Source organism: Nicotiana sylvestris, chromosome 6 (genome assembly GCF_000393655.2).
Source record: "Nicotiana sylvestris chromosome 6, ASM39365v2, whole genome shotgun sequence".
NCBI lineage: Eukaryota > Viridiplantae > Streptophyta > Magnoliopsida > Solanales > Solanaceae > Nicotiana > Nicotiana sylvestris.
Window position 1 is genome coordinate 190,117,267 of NC_091062.1, and position 12,540 is coordinate 190,129,806.

A 12,540-nucleotide genomic window follows, 5' to 3' on the forward strand; every position below is an offset into this window, starting at 1 on the left:
GAAAATTTCGCGAGACAATGGAGATGAAACAATGGAGAATCGTGGTTGTATTCATGGAGAAAGACGCGTTGAGAGAGAGAGAGAGGGTGGAGAAAAATCTGAAAGAACGAGAGAGAAAAATAATACAAAGTATATTTTATGCCTTAAAGGTAGGAGGTAACCATAAATAGATAGTTGGCTATAAAAATCAAAAGGTAGCAATGGAATATAATTTTTTAAAAGAATATTTATTTAAAATAAATAAGGTATCAACTTTTGCTGTATGAGTAACTAATCCTTTAAAATATGTCATTAGGATCTAGGGTCTATTTACTTATGTACTCATTATCTCTCTTTGTTTTTGTCTACATGAGATTTGACTAAGATGTCACAAATTTAAACACTGAATCAAAAAAAAATAAAAAATAGAGAAGCCAGTGGACAAGTGGCGGATAACAGTATTTAACAAGACTGAGCTGGAGGAAATATTTAAATGCCAAATAGGGATAGGGAAGAAAAAGAAAAGGCAGTCGAATGGTTAACGTATTTTTAAAAGAAATCCGATATCTATTTAATTATTTTTGACCTTTCAAGAGGAGTAGTTGGCTCTTTGGTTGGCTTCCTGCTTGAGTTTAGGGTATTTCTAAAGGCTCAAAGTGCCCTTAATAAAGATAGATAGCCTCTCTTTTGAGGATTGGGTTACACAAAGGGTCAAAATTCAGTCACTTTATGACGCTTTAAGTTTTGTTTTTTTTACAAGTGGCACTTTCCTATTTGAGTAAACAACAATTTTTATTTTTATTAGACGCTTTATGCATATTAAGAGAAGATAAAAAAAAATAATGTTATAGCCACAATATTTATTACTCATCTCAAATCATTTTCTCAAATCCAATAAAATATGCATCAATTAATATGTGTATCATGATAAATTATGCACTTCATTTATTATTTCTTAAGGGACGTGAAAAGTCAAGATGTGACAAATAAAAGTGAAGTTGATTGATACGCTGTACTGGTGGTTCTGTTCGAAGATATAAATATTATTTATTTATTGGTTGGTGGTATTTAATAAATGGAAAAGGTTTGTGATATGACGCATGTGGCAAAAGTAGAATAAAAGTGTCATTTGTCTCCTTGTTGCGCTTCATTTTTAAAAGTTTTTCTTCTGCTTTCTGGTGGCATGAGTTATATATGCTTATAGATCAAAAATTACTTTTTTTCTATATCACACTGCGGTCATTCCCCGGATCCTGTTTGAACGCGGGATACTTTATGCCCTTTTGCCCCTTATTTTGTTTAATCAAAAGTAAAAGTGTTATAAGACATGTTCTTTGGATTGTTAATCCCTCCTTTTCCAGAAAGAAATCTACGAGACTAGATTTTCAGAGAACGATTAAACTATCAATAAGTATGTGCAAAATGGCCCACCAATGAATATATACTCGTAATCCCCTTTCAAAACCGCCTGTTCCTTAAGTCCAAAACTCAAAAATGGTGAAAATGAGTTAAATCTCAAAATCTGGACATAATATACCCCTGGGCAGAAAATGCACGCAATCGTGACGTGTACCTCAAAAGTTCGCGAAGAACACCCACACGCACACCTACGTAATTGTGGCTCTTAGAACGCGTTCATGAAGAACAAACCCCTAGCTCCCAAAATCCTTCTATGTGATCGTGCCCTATGCCACACAATTGCAATTCATACACCTGCCACCCAAATCCGGCCGAATTGGTTGGACAGATTATGTTTTCATGGACTAAATTTGACACCCCTAATATCTATCTACATATACTTCGTAAATGGAGCCAGCAGACTGCTCAATGTTGCATGGATTGTGATGTGTGAATTAAAATGAGAGAGAGATACAGGACTGCTTGGTTAAATGGGAAATGTGGGTCAATTGCTGAAGTTTAGTAGTTAATAACAGACAATATCCTAGGGGAAAATGCAGTTTTAAGCTCTCTCATTTTGTGTCTATGTTGGTGTGATGGAGAACATATTGGAAAATCAAGTCAGAAGCTTGTTCAAGCTTGTCAATTCCTTCACACAGGAACAGACATTGTATATCAAAAGACTATTGTTTCATTTGATCAATAGTGTTAGCTGTAACATCTCACAAAAAGCTGGTGATTTTTTGCTGTACAATTAATGAAGACCAACAAGCCATTACAAAAAACACTACACTGTACAACTGTGATTAACATGGGAAACCATGTTAATATTCAATAGTACTGGAAGCTGTTAGCCAGATGACTCCCACAAAAAGCCGTGTCCTCCTTTCCCTCTGGCTCTGTTCTTGGTTTCACTAGCACCATCATTGACATGCATCAGATGATATCGATCATACCAATGAAAATTCAATCTATCCTGTATGCCCAGCCATGCCTATCCAGAAATGCGTGTACAGCTTCTTTTATGGCCAGATTTGGCACCAACTGGGACGTATAAAGTGGTTCTCGTGTGATTGGATCAAATTTTCCAACCTAAATTGGCACACTCGGGAATATCGATAAAATATAAATGGAAGAGAATCTGAGATGCCTAAGGTGATGAGAAACAAATTTTACCTTCTGCAAATGGTCAAGGATCACTGCCCGCTCATATGTAACCCCACTGGGAGTGATGACAGGGTCACGAAAAATATCAAGAGTGATTTTACAGCACAAGTGATCAGGAACCTGGAAATATTCGGTGTCAAACGATAATACAATGCAGTTGCTTTCAAAAGGGAGAAATCACTAAGATGGTAATGCTTGAATGCTCACCTCAGTTGGAGTATCATCTTCTGCAGCTTTCATGAAAACTTTGCCTACAGCTTCCAGTTGCTTCAAAAGAGACGTTGAGTTCTCATCTACGAGCCCTTCTATCTGAGAACTATCGAGCATATGTTTCTCCTTGAGAGCTAACTCACAGGATTCTCTGAGGCACATTACACAAGAAAAATAATGGGGAGACGACCTATGTAATGGTATAAAAATAAAGTAACGGAAAGTTATAAGTGACATAAGCAAGAGCTATTACTTCAAGTTCTGAAGTTCCCAGGAGCGTCTTGTAGATTCATGCTCCCACTCCAAGTACTTTGCTTTTGCAAGCTCTTCCCATATCTCTTCAACCATGTAACTTCCTGGATTCGCACCTCTTCCAAGGTCTAACGCCTGTATCATAATTCAGCAAAGCAAACTTCCCTAAAATCATCCTTTCAACCATCATAATTTAGCGAAACGAACTTCCCTAAATCATAGTTTCAATTATGCTCATCAACAACCACTTATATTCCACACGTGGGGTCCGGGGAGGGGAAGTGTATACGCAGACCTTATCCCTACCTAGTGAAGGTAGAGAGGTTGTTTCCAATAGACCCTCGGCTCAGAAAGGTAGGGAGGAGGAGAAGAAGAAGCAGGGGGAGAAAAGGAGAAGAAAAAGAAAGAAAGGGAAGGTGGGGGTGGGGTGGGGGGGGGGAAGTAGTACCAAAATAGTAGCAAAGGGGAATACGATAACTGAAACAAACTAAACAACACAATGTAATATAAATCTGAGAATAAGAAAGTACATGCGTGCTACTAGTACTACTGGTAAGAAAAGGCGAAACCATCAACTACCTACTACCTTCTACTCTAATCCTCGACCTCTACGCCCTCCTATCAAGGGTCATGTCCTCAATGAGCTGAAGTCACGTTATGTCCTACCTAATCACCTCTCCCCAGTACTTCTTAGGTCTACCTCGACTAGGGCTGTGCATGGATCGGATCGGATCGGATTTAGCACATTTCGGATTGAAATTTCGGATTTCGGATTCCACAAAATGCAATCCGAATCCGATCCGAATTATATCGGATTGGATCGGATTGCATAATTTCGGATCGGTTTGGTGATCGGATTTTCGGATCGGATTCAACAGTTCATAACAGAACAAAATACCTTGAAGTAGAATTTACATGCATCTTTATGCCCTTACTTGTTTAGCAAACTGCCGTTGATGTTTAGCTCCTCATGATTTTGGCCATTACCCTGTTGGTCCTTATAATCTTCTCTTATTAGAAGTTATCAAGTACTACCCATTGTTTTCATTTGCGATTTGGCCGTACGAGTTAGTATATGCTGGATTCTTGTTTAAAATTCTCTTAGCCTTTAATGGCTCTGCCCATTTTTTATTATCTATAATTTGGTGGGATGAGTTAAGTATGCTGGGTTCTTGTTTAAGAATTTCTCATAGTCCTTTAATCACTTGTCGAGCAGGATTCTAACAGCATGGTATTCCAGCATTAAAACTTCTGACTCGAGAGAGAGTGAGTGATTCTTAGTGTCTTACCAGTTACCAGTGCGGTCGCCGGAAGGCCCGGAACACAGAGAAGAGATAGAGGAAGCGACGAGCAGGAGGGAGCAGCTTGAGGCGTGAGCCGTGAAGACTGAAGTGAGCACTGAGGCCTGAGCAGCAGTCTTCTGGGTGTGACACTCACTGTGACTTGTGAGGACTGAGGAGTGAGGCCGTGAGAGTGAAGGCGTGGACTGTGAGTGAAGGTGAAGTGGTGAGGCGTGAGCAGCAGAAGCTGCAGAATGAAATAAGACCTAACCTAACCCTAAAAAATAAAATTGGTATTATTATTCCCTTAATAAATTCGGATTTCGGATCGGATCGGGTTCAAACTATACAAATCCGAATCCAATCCGAAAATCCGAATTTTTAATAATTCAAATCCGAATCCGATCCAAATATCCGAAATCCGAAATCCGAATTGGAGCGGATCGGATCGGATTTCGGATATCCGATCCAAATGCACAGCCCTAACCTCGACCTCTTCTCAAACCCGCTATGGTCAACCTCTTACACCTCCTAACAGGAGCGTCAACGCTTCTCTTAATGTGCCCGAACCATCTAAACCTCAACTCCCGCATCTTGTCCTCCACGGATGTCACTCTCACTTTGTCCCGAATAACTTCATTCCTAATTTTATCGCTCCTGGTACACCAACACATTCATCTCAGCATCCTCATTTCTGTTACTTTCATCTTATGCACATGGGAGCTCTTGACTGGCCAACACTCCGTCCCATACAGCAGGGTTGGTCAGACCATCACTCTATAAAATTTACCCTTAAGTTTTGGCGGCACCTTCTTATTACATAGAACACCGGATGCAAGCCTCCACTTCATCCATCCCGCTCCAATACGATATGTGACATCCTCGTCAATCTCCCTACTACCTTGTATAATAGATCTGAGACACTTGAAACTACTCCTCTTGGGGATGATTTGAGTATCGAGCTGCACATCCACGCCTGTTTCAAGGGCCCCGTCACTGAATTTGCACTCCAAGTACTTTATTTTGGTCCAAGTCAACTTGAACCTTTAGACTCCAAGGTCTGTATCCAAACCTCCAACCTTGTGTTACCCCTACCTCGTGTCTCGTCGATCAACACTATATCATCTGCAAATAACATGCACCATGGCACCTCTCCTTGGATGTGTCGCGTCAGCACGTTCATCGCCAGGGCAAATAAGAACGGGCTAAGAGTCGATCCTTGGTGCAACCCTATCACAGCTGGAAAGTGTTTTGAGTCTCCTCCCACAGTCCTCATCGAGTCTTAGCACCATCGTACATATCTTTAATCATCCTAGTGTACGCTTCATAAGAACAAATGAACTTTGATAAATTTATCCAAGACTTGTTTGTTATGTACTAACAAGAAAAAAAAGAAGAGATTCATCCCAAACTCTTTTGCAAAGTATATCACGTCGCCTGGCATCTTAAGAACAGAGATTAAGATATCATTTTGCCAGCACAACAGTGGCCATGAATAGTTCATGAATTATGGTTGGGTTTCTTATGCCAAGATTTGAAGTCACTGATGGTAGTATGTTAATTAACATGTTGTTGTAACATACATTATTGTAACTTGAGCATCAAGTAGAGAAGTGTTTGATTACTGGAGTCAAAGCAAAACCCCAAGCCTGGAAGCATTAATTTGCAGGAGTTCACTTGTTTCATAGGTTTAGATTTTTCCTTTGGAACACAACAACCTATGAGGAAATCTTTAGGTTGTAGTTTACATTTGGTGGATTAAACTTAAAAAATCCCTTTAGCACAATGTTAGTCTTGAAATCTTATTGTTATTTCTCCAGGTATTGTGTGAATGCAACGAGAAGACCGTTGACGAATAATGAAACAATTTATATATTGACATTTCGTGCTTATTTTCAAATTTCTACTTTGATATTACCATCCGGTAACTACAGGATGATCCACAAGAAAGGTGGCAGGATTCAAACCTATTGCCAGCCTGCCCCTGACGTGAATTACCCTTTCCAGTGACTATTAGTAAGAGCAACCAACAATGAGCATATAGGTTTGCTACAATGATGTACAAACAATTATTTGATAATGCTTCTTGAGGAATTTATTCATAAAATAATTCACTAGCTTCACTTGTCACATTGACTGGGATAAATAACATCCTTAATATCAACACTATTTTAAGTTGCGGTGGTCTCACCCTTAACAAAAAGATGCGAGCCAAGTCGACCATTTTCCCCATCAAGCTCACCTCACATCTATTGGACTAAAAACGTTCCTTTGACAGTGGGTTCATAATATGTTAATTACAAATGAAGTGAAAGCGAACTCAAGTCCCAGATAAATATCATAGCTAAAAACAAACATAAATCCAGCACACACAAAAACACTAGGTGATTTCTTCTTATCTACCTAAACTTTGGTGGGTAAAGTTACTCGGTGCCTGTGCTGGTGGAGATAGCAATTATCTAATGGAATAGTTGAGATGGGCACAAGCTGGCCCGGATAACACCGTTATCAAAACAAAAAAAAAACATAAAGCCGACTATTCTAGCATAATTAGCTTTTCATTTATCTCTGCACCTCACCTGACAGTTATTTCTAAAAACTTCATAGAGCGACTTTTAGAATAATTCACCACCATGATGATCCTAACACATATGAAGGATGCTAGGGTTATCCCTGACACAAATGCTATTATCCAATAAACGTTTTCGGCACTTATCCCTAAGGTTTACAGTAAGCTTCTTCTTTGGTTAAAAAGGAAATTATATTGGAAGACTAACGGCGAAGAATATATGGTTAAGGCCAAGATGTTCTTCACAAGCAAGCTAGAAACAGCACATTGGAGTGCAGTGCAGACTCTCCAAAATATTGCCGCACCCGTGACGGGTCTTCCATAAATGCATTGCTTTTGGAGGATCCGACACGCACCCGGCAACATTTTCAGAGAGTCTGAGCAATATAGGTTACTCTGTATGATCATTGAGCTCAAAGCATAAGGGTGAAATTAGATCAAGTTTAGTTAAGGTTTGAACAAGGCATTTTTATGGAAAATGCAGACTCAAACGAAATGATAAAAGGCTCAGAAACTTGCTTTCTAATCAGGCCTGCTAACTTCATATGTTAAACTATCGAGAAATGAGCAATGACAATAGCAGCCGCACGACATCCTTACTTAAAGAGTTGCATTTGGATTAAACTAGTATGAACATGAAAGAGGAAATTATAATAGCACGAAAGAGTTGCCTACTTTGTCACTTTATCATTTTCATTTTTGGCACCACAGAGTGCCACGGCCACAGAAGAGTTAAGTACCAATTTGATGTATAGACAGTTGCAAGACAAATATTTAAACATGTGAAAGAGACGATGGCTTACCTTTTCCAATTCCCTGACACCTTCAGCATACTGTTCCTTTTGTAGCAATGCAAGACCAAGGTAATAATGGGCCTGTACTCCCAGAATTCACTCTTTAGGTCATTATCTGTAGGGAATAAAGAATTTCTAGCTACACCAACTTAGAAAGACCATAAATTCAGCAGATAAGAAACAGAGGTGTTCTAAAATTATTCAGCTCAGTTCTATCTGTGATTATGTAGATGCTCTAATAAGATATATTATCCTCCTAAACGTTGCAACAACCTTTGAAACAGTAACAAATTAACAATCTCCAGAATTTACATCATTAAAACCTCCAGATTATCTATGCATTACACTATGCGAACAGCAAGATTACAATAATACCATATTTGAGTTGTTTCCACAGTGATCCTATTAAGGTAACTGCTGTCTCAGCATATGACTTCTCCGGTAGAACAATAAGGATTTCACTTCAATTTCTTTCTTCATACTTAATTGTTATGACCATAAAGATTATTAATATCCATGAGAAGAAAAGCTAAATTTAGTTAAACACCGAAACACGCCTAGTCCGTCCAAAGAACAAAGGAAATAAGAAAATATCAACATTGATAGAACACATATATAGTTATATGAATTCCCCACATTGGAAAAAATGTTAATTTATGCTAAATGTTACAAAGTTAGCACCTTTACAGAATTGTGATCGAGCTGAATAGCCTTTCTACAATCCTCCTCCACTCTTTGCCAGTCACTATAAACCAACAACGACAATAATAAATGAACATATACAATAACATCATCAAAATGCCCAAAAGAAATTCTTTTTGTGACACGTACTTTCGCTTCCGATGGCACAAGGCACGATTAGTCCAATATATTGGAACATTAGGGCACAATGTAATAGCCTACAAAGTAAAACATACAGTAGCATCAGATATGTTAGAAGAGTAAGAGTAATATTTTCATTTAACCTAATAGTAAAAAAGACCTCAGTATAAGCATCTATGGCAGCCCCAAATCGATTCTTTTGAAAGTAACTGTTGCCATCTTGCTTCAGTTGCTCCGCTTGCTTTGAACCCACGATTGCTGACATTTTTTCACTCTTTTTTTTCTGCGATCTTAAAATCACCTCGATTTCCAGCAATCTCTATACCCCCCAACGCCGTTTCTATTTCTCCGTCCAAATTATATACCGGCTATAGATACACGTATATACAGAAGATGTGAAACAGGAATATTTCTGGGGTGGAGTAGAGAAAGAGATAAAGGGCTGGAAAATTAAATTGAAATTGAAATATGGGAAGAAATTGAGCGGCAAGAGGGAGAGGAGTCGTCGCGAAATTTCAAGAGCATAGCATAGCAAATGTGCAGAAAGGAGAAAACAGCGATTGCGTCACATATATGATGGTGCGCCAAGATGTCACAATTCAACGTGATTGGGCAGGCTAACCAGCTTTTCTATTCGTCAATTAAGAGGATAATTAAAGAACAGCCATTTATCTTTTGGAGCAATTTAAAGTTATTACACGGTACTTATAGGTCACGGTCTGGCCTTCATTTGATTCTACGTAAATGAGCAATGCTTTATGCATCGACGTACCTTTTTTGTTTTGAAATTAAGTACATCACATAAAAAGATATGACCTACCTATGGAAATTTATTAAAACAATTTAAAATACTAAAAGGGATGAACCCGCTTAAAAGAGTAATAAAGCATAGTCCTGTGGTCAAGCGAGGTCCAAGACAAAAGTTTTATGAGTTCTAGATGCGGAATATGCAAAATTATTATTCACTTATGTTTTCTGAAGTCACGAACCAAAAAAAAAAAGTAACAATAAAATATAACTAAATCTCTATTAATGATAAGATTTAAAAGGGAAAAAAGCTAAAATTTGTCTGTGACTTTTTTTCTTTTAATATATTATATGAATTTCTAATTTAATAGCACATGATATTTGATATTTTGTAGGCAAAAAAGAATTAAGCTAATTTTGAACTTAAAAGTCTTCTTTTAATCTCTTTCACTTTGATTTAAGTTATACTAACAATTAACCGTGAATAGGGTCGACGTTCGGGCAGTTCAGATTGGATATGAGAATTTCGGTTTGGATTTTCAAGTTTTGGATTGAAGTAATGACAATCCAAATCCAATCCAAATAAGTTCGGATTGGATCGAATTTTTTAAGTTCGGTTTCAGATTAATCGGTTTGGATATTATGGATTTTCGGTTTTGAGTGTATAAGTTGAGATGTTTCTACTTTTTACAAAAATGAATATCCAAATGAAGTACTCATGTTAAATTGCCCGAAAAGTTCCTCATTCTTATCGCAATCATCCAAATAAAGTATTCAAGTAATGAAATTATTATTAAAAAAATTCAACAGAAACATTAATACGGCCGATAGGAAATAATAATAGTAAAATCATGTCCAATTAAAAAGTATTCTGACAATAACTTAGTAATTAATACTAAATATATGAGATAATATCTAATAGGTAGAGTGTTGAACTTATTACCATTGACATATGAATAATGGACTAAATATAAAGTATAAGAATTTCGGATTTTTGGATACCCAAAAATCCAAAAGTACCAAATCTAATATCCAATCCATAATCCAAAATTTTTTAAAATTAAATCCAATATACAATCCATAATAAAAAAAATCTTAAAAATTTGGATTTCGGATTTGCCCAAACTATGCCCATCCGTAACCGTGAAAGTCTTTCACATAATAATTGTGGTTTTAGTTCAAATTATCTCATTTTCGAACACCACATATTTATATTAGTCAATCGATTTCCTTTTCATATAATATAAATTCACTATAAAAATTACATAATCAAATCATTGATAAGATAATTACAAATAACTTTTACAATTAACATTATTTGATAATTTGATAAACATAGTAACTTAAACCTATTATTACAAGTTGTACTAATAGCAAATCTTGACATTATCACAATAAAATAAATTAAACGATTATCTTCCCCTACATAAACCCAAAATACACCATTCTCGCAACTAACCATACCATCAATTTACTACTACAAAGAAAATGGCCTCTGTTCTCCATTTCCTAATCATCTTCTTTATCTCATTTCTTCTAATTTCCCCTACAATATCACTCAAATGCTCGTCTCAAATCTTTTCTAATAACACCCACTTCGCCAACTGCATTGATCTCACTTTTCTCAAATCTTCTCTTCACTGGACTTATAATTCCAAAAATTCTACACTTTCAATTGCTTTTATTGCTCCTTTGCCATCTAACAATGGTTGGGTTGCTTGGGGTATTAACCCCACCACCCCATCAATGATTGGAACTCATTCTCTCATTGCATTTAAAGAATCCAATGGCTCCATTGTTGTTAAAACCTACAATCTTACTTCCTACAAAACCATTGTAGAGTCTAAGAAACTTTTGTTTACTGTGTTGGATTCTAAAGCTGAGTCCTCTAATGGGGTTTTGAAAATCTTGGCCACTTTGGTACTGCCGGCAAACTTGACTTCGGTAATGTTAAGTGTTTGTCGTGATATTTTTACCATATTTGTATTATTTATTTTTTGGGTAGAAAAGTATAAATCTTTCGGTTTTGTGTTTCTGATCCTTATCCTTTTCTAGGAGAAAAATATTTGAGAAATATATATATTTTTAGTAGCTCTAAAAAATAATAGCTAACAAAATGTATAATTTTATATATGTGTATATTATATGCAAACAATATAGATATTTTATATGTTTTTTGGCTTCGAATACAATTAGTTTCGATTGACATACCAATTTTGTATTTTGCCAAAATATTTTGGATTAAGACTTTTTTGTTTCACTCGATAGCATCAACAATGTTTTAACTCTTTTTGAGGGTTTTGTTTTAGGGAGAAAATTGTTGAGTAACAAATGTTAGCATGACACTTTAGTGAATTATTTTGAGAGTGAGGTTATTGCTTCAAATTCTTTTATATTTTTTTTATATTGTGGATTGTACATCTCGATTCTCGACCATAAAAGTAGATCTATTATTCGAAACCAACTTCGATACTTTTTTTTTGTCCACTTTGGTATATGTTTTTTTTATTTACACATTTACTCTCGTTTAAGATTTGTTATTTTTATATGACACCAGATTATTTTGATCCTGACAGGTGAACCAGGTCTGGCAAATTGGTCCAGCAGTGAAAGATGGCATACCAGTGGTACATAAGTTTGATGCAGACAATTTAAATTCTAAAGGCATTTTGGATTTGGCTACTTCTTCTGGTGATAGAAAAAAGAATGCCACTGCCTCTACTCCTGCTCCTGCCCCTGCTAATAATACTGGTGGACAGAATGGAAAAGAAACTGGTGGATCTTCAAAAATTTGGGAGAGTGATTTTAGTTTCTATGTTTTCTTATTGTTTCTTGGAGTTTGGTTATTGTAATCTTAGATTGACTAAATTTTCTGATTTTGTCAATGCAATAACACGATTCTGGAGGTCAAAGATTAGTGTAAACGGTTAGTAGGTAGTCGAGTTTCGGACACATTCTCGTATTATCTTATGCTTCGATTTTTATTACTACCTATCGTCAGTGGCGGAGGCAGGATCTCCACGAAAGGGGTTCAAAAAAATATTTTTGTAGCTAGTGGGAATTGAACCCATGACCTTATGTAGATTTTTAACCCCCCTTGACTACTAAACTACACTTTTGGATTGTGTTAAGGGTGTTCAAAACTTAATATATAGAGATAAAAAACAGATTTTGCCTTATATATACAGTGTAATTTTTCGGCGAAGGGTGTTCGGATGAACACCCTTGCGCCCCCCTAAATCCGCCCCTGCTTGTCGTTACCCTTGCTTCGGTTGTCTTATTGCTTTGTTATTTTGATGTTGTTACTGTTCTTGTTTTCATT

The 12,540-nt window shown here is 36.6% G+C and overlaps 2 protein-coding genes across 2 annotated transcripts; one reads left to right on the top strand and one right to left on the bottom strand.

Annotated features, from left to right (window-relative positions):
• Positions 1-2,045: 2,045 nt before the first annotated feature.
• Positions 2,046-9,067, bottom strand: LOC104218920 (E3 ubiquitin-protein ligase CHIP-like). Its single transcript, XM_009769526.2, has 8 exons — positions 8,632-9,067; positions 8,481-8,548; positions 8,331-8,394; positions 7,659-7,730; positions 3,008-3,141; positions 2,752-2,905; positions 2,554-2,664; positions 2,046-2,469 (listed from the first exon to the last, which is right to left on the bottom strand). Exons 1-8 carry the CDS (start codon positions 8,734-8,736, stop codon positions 2,344-2,346), a joined length of 834 nt encoding a protein of 277 aa, XP_009767828.1. The 5' UTR covers positions 8,737-9,067; the 3' UTR covers positions 2,046-2,343.
• A 1,567-nt stretch (positions 9,068-10,634) lies between these two features.
• On the top strand, positions 10,635-12,130 carry LOC104218912 (auxin-induced in root cultures protein 12-like). Its single transcript, XM_009769518.2, has 2 exons — positions 10,635-11,162; positions 11,795-12,130. The coding sequence occupies exons 1-2, from the start codon at positions 10,707-10,709 to the stop codon at positions 12,068-12,070; spliced, it is 732 nt and encodes a 243-aa protein (XP_009767820.1). The 5' UTR covers positions 10,635-10,706; the 3' UTR covers positions 12,071-12,130.
• The last annotated feature ends 410 nt before the right edge of the window (positions 12,131-12,540 follow it).

Coding starts and splice junctions, on each gene's coding strand:
- LOC104218920 (XM_009769526.2), bottom strand. CDS start 8,736: ATGTCAGCAATCGTGGGTTCAAAGCAAGCGGAGCAACTGAAGCAAGAT. Junction 8,549..8,631: donor CCATAGATGCTTATACTGAG/GTCTTTTTTACT, acceptor TTTACTTTGTAG/GCTATTACATTGTGCCCTAA. Junction 3,142..7,658: donor GTGTCAGGGAATTGGAAAAG/GTAAGCCATCGT, acceptor ATTATGATACAG/GCGTTAGACCTTGGAAGAGG.
- LOC104218912 (XM_009769518.2), top strand. CDS start 10,707: ATGGCCTCTGTTCTCCATTTCCTAATCATCTTCTTTATCTCATTTCTT. Junction 11,163..11,794: donor TGCCGGCAAACTTGACTTCG/GTAATGTTAAGT, acceptor TGATCCTGACAG/GTGAACCAGGTCTGGCAAAT.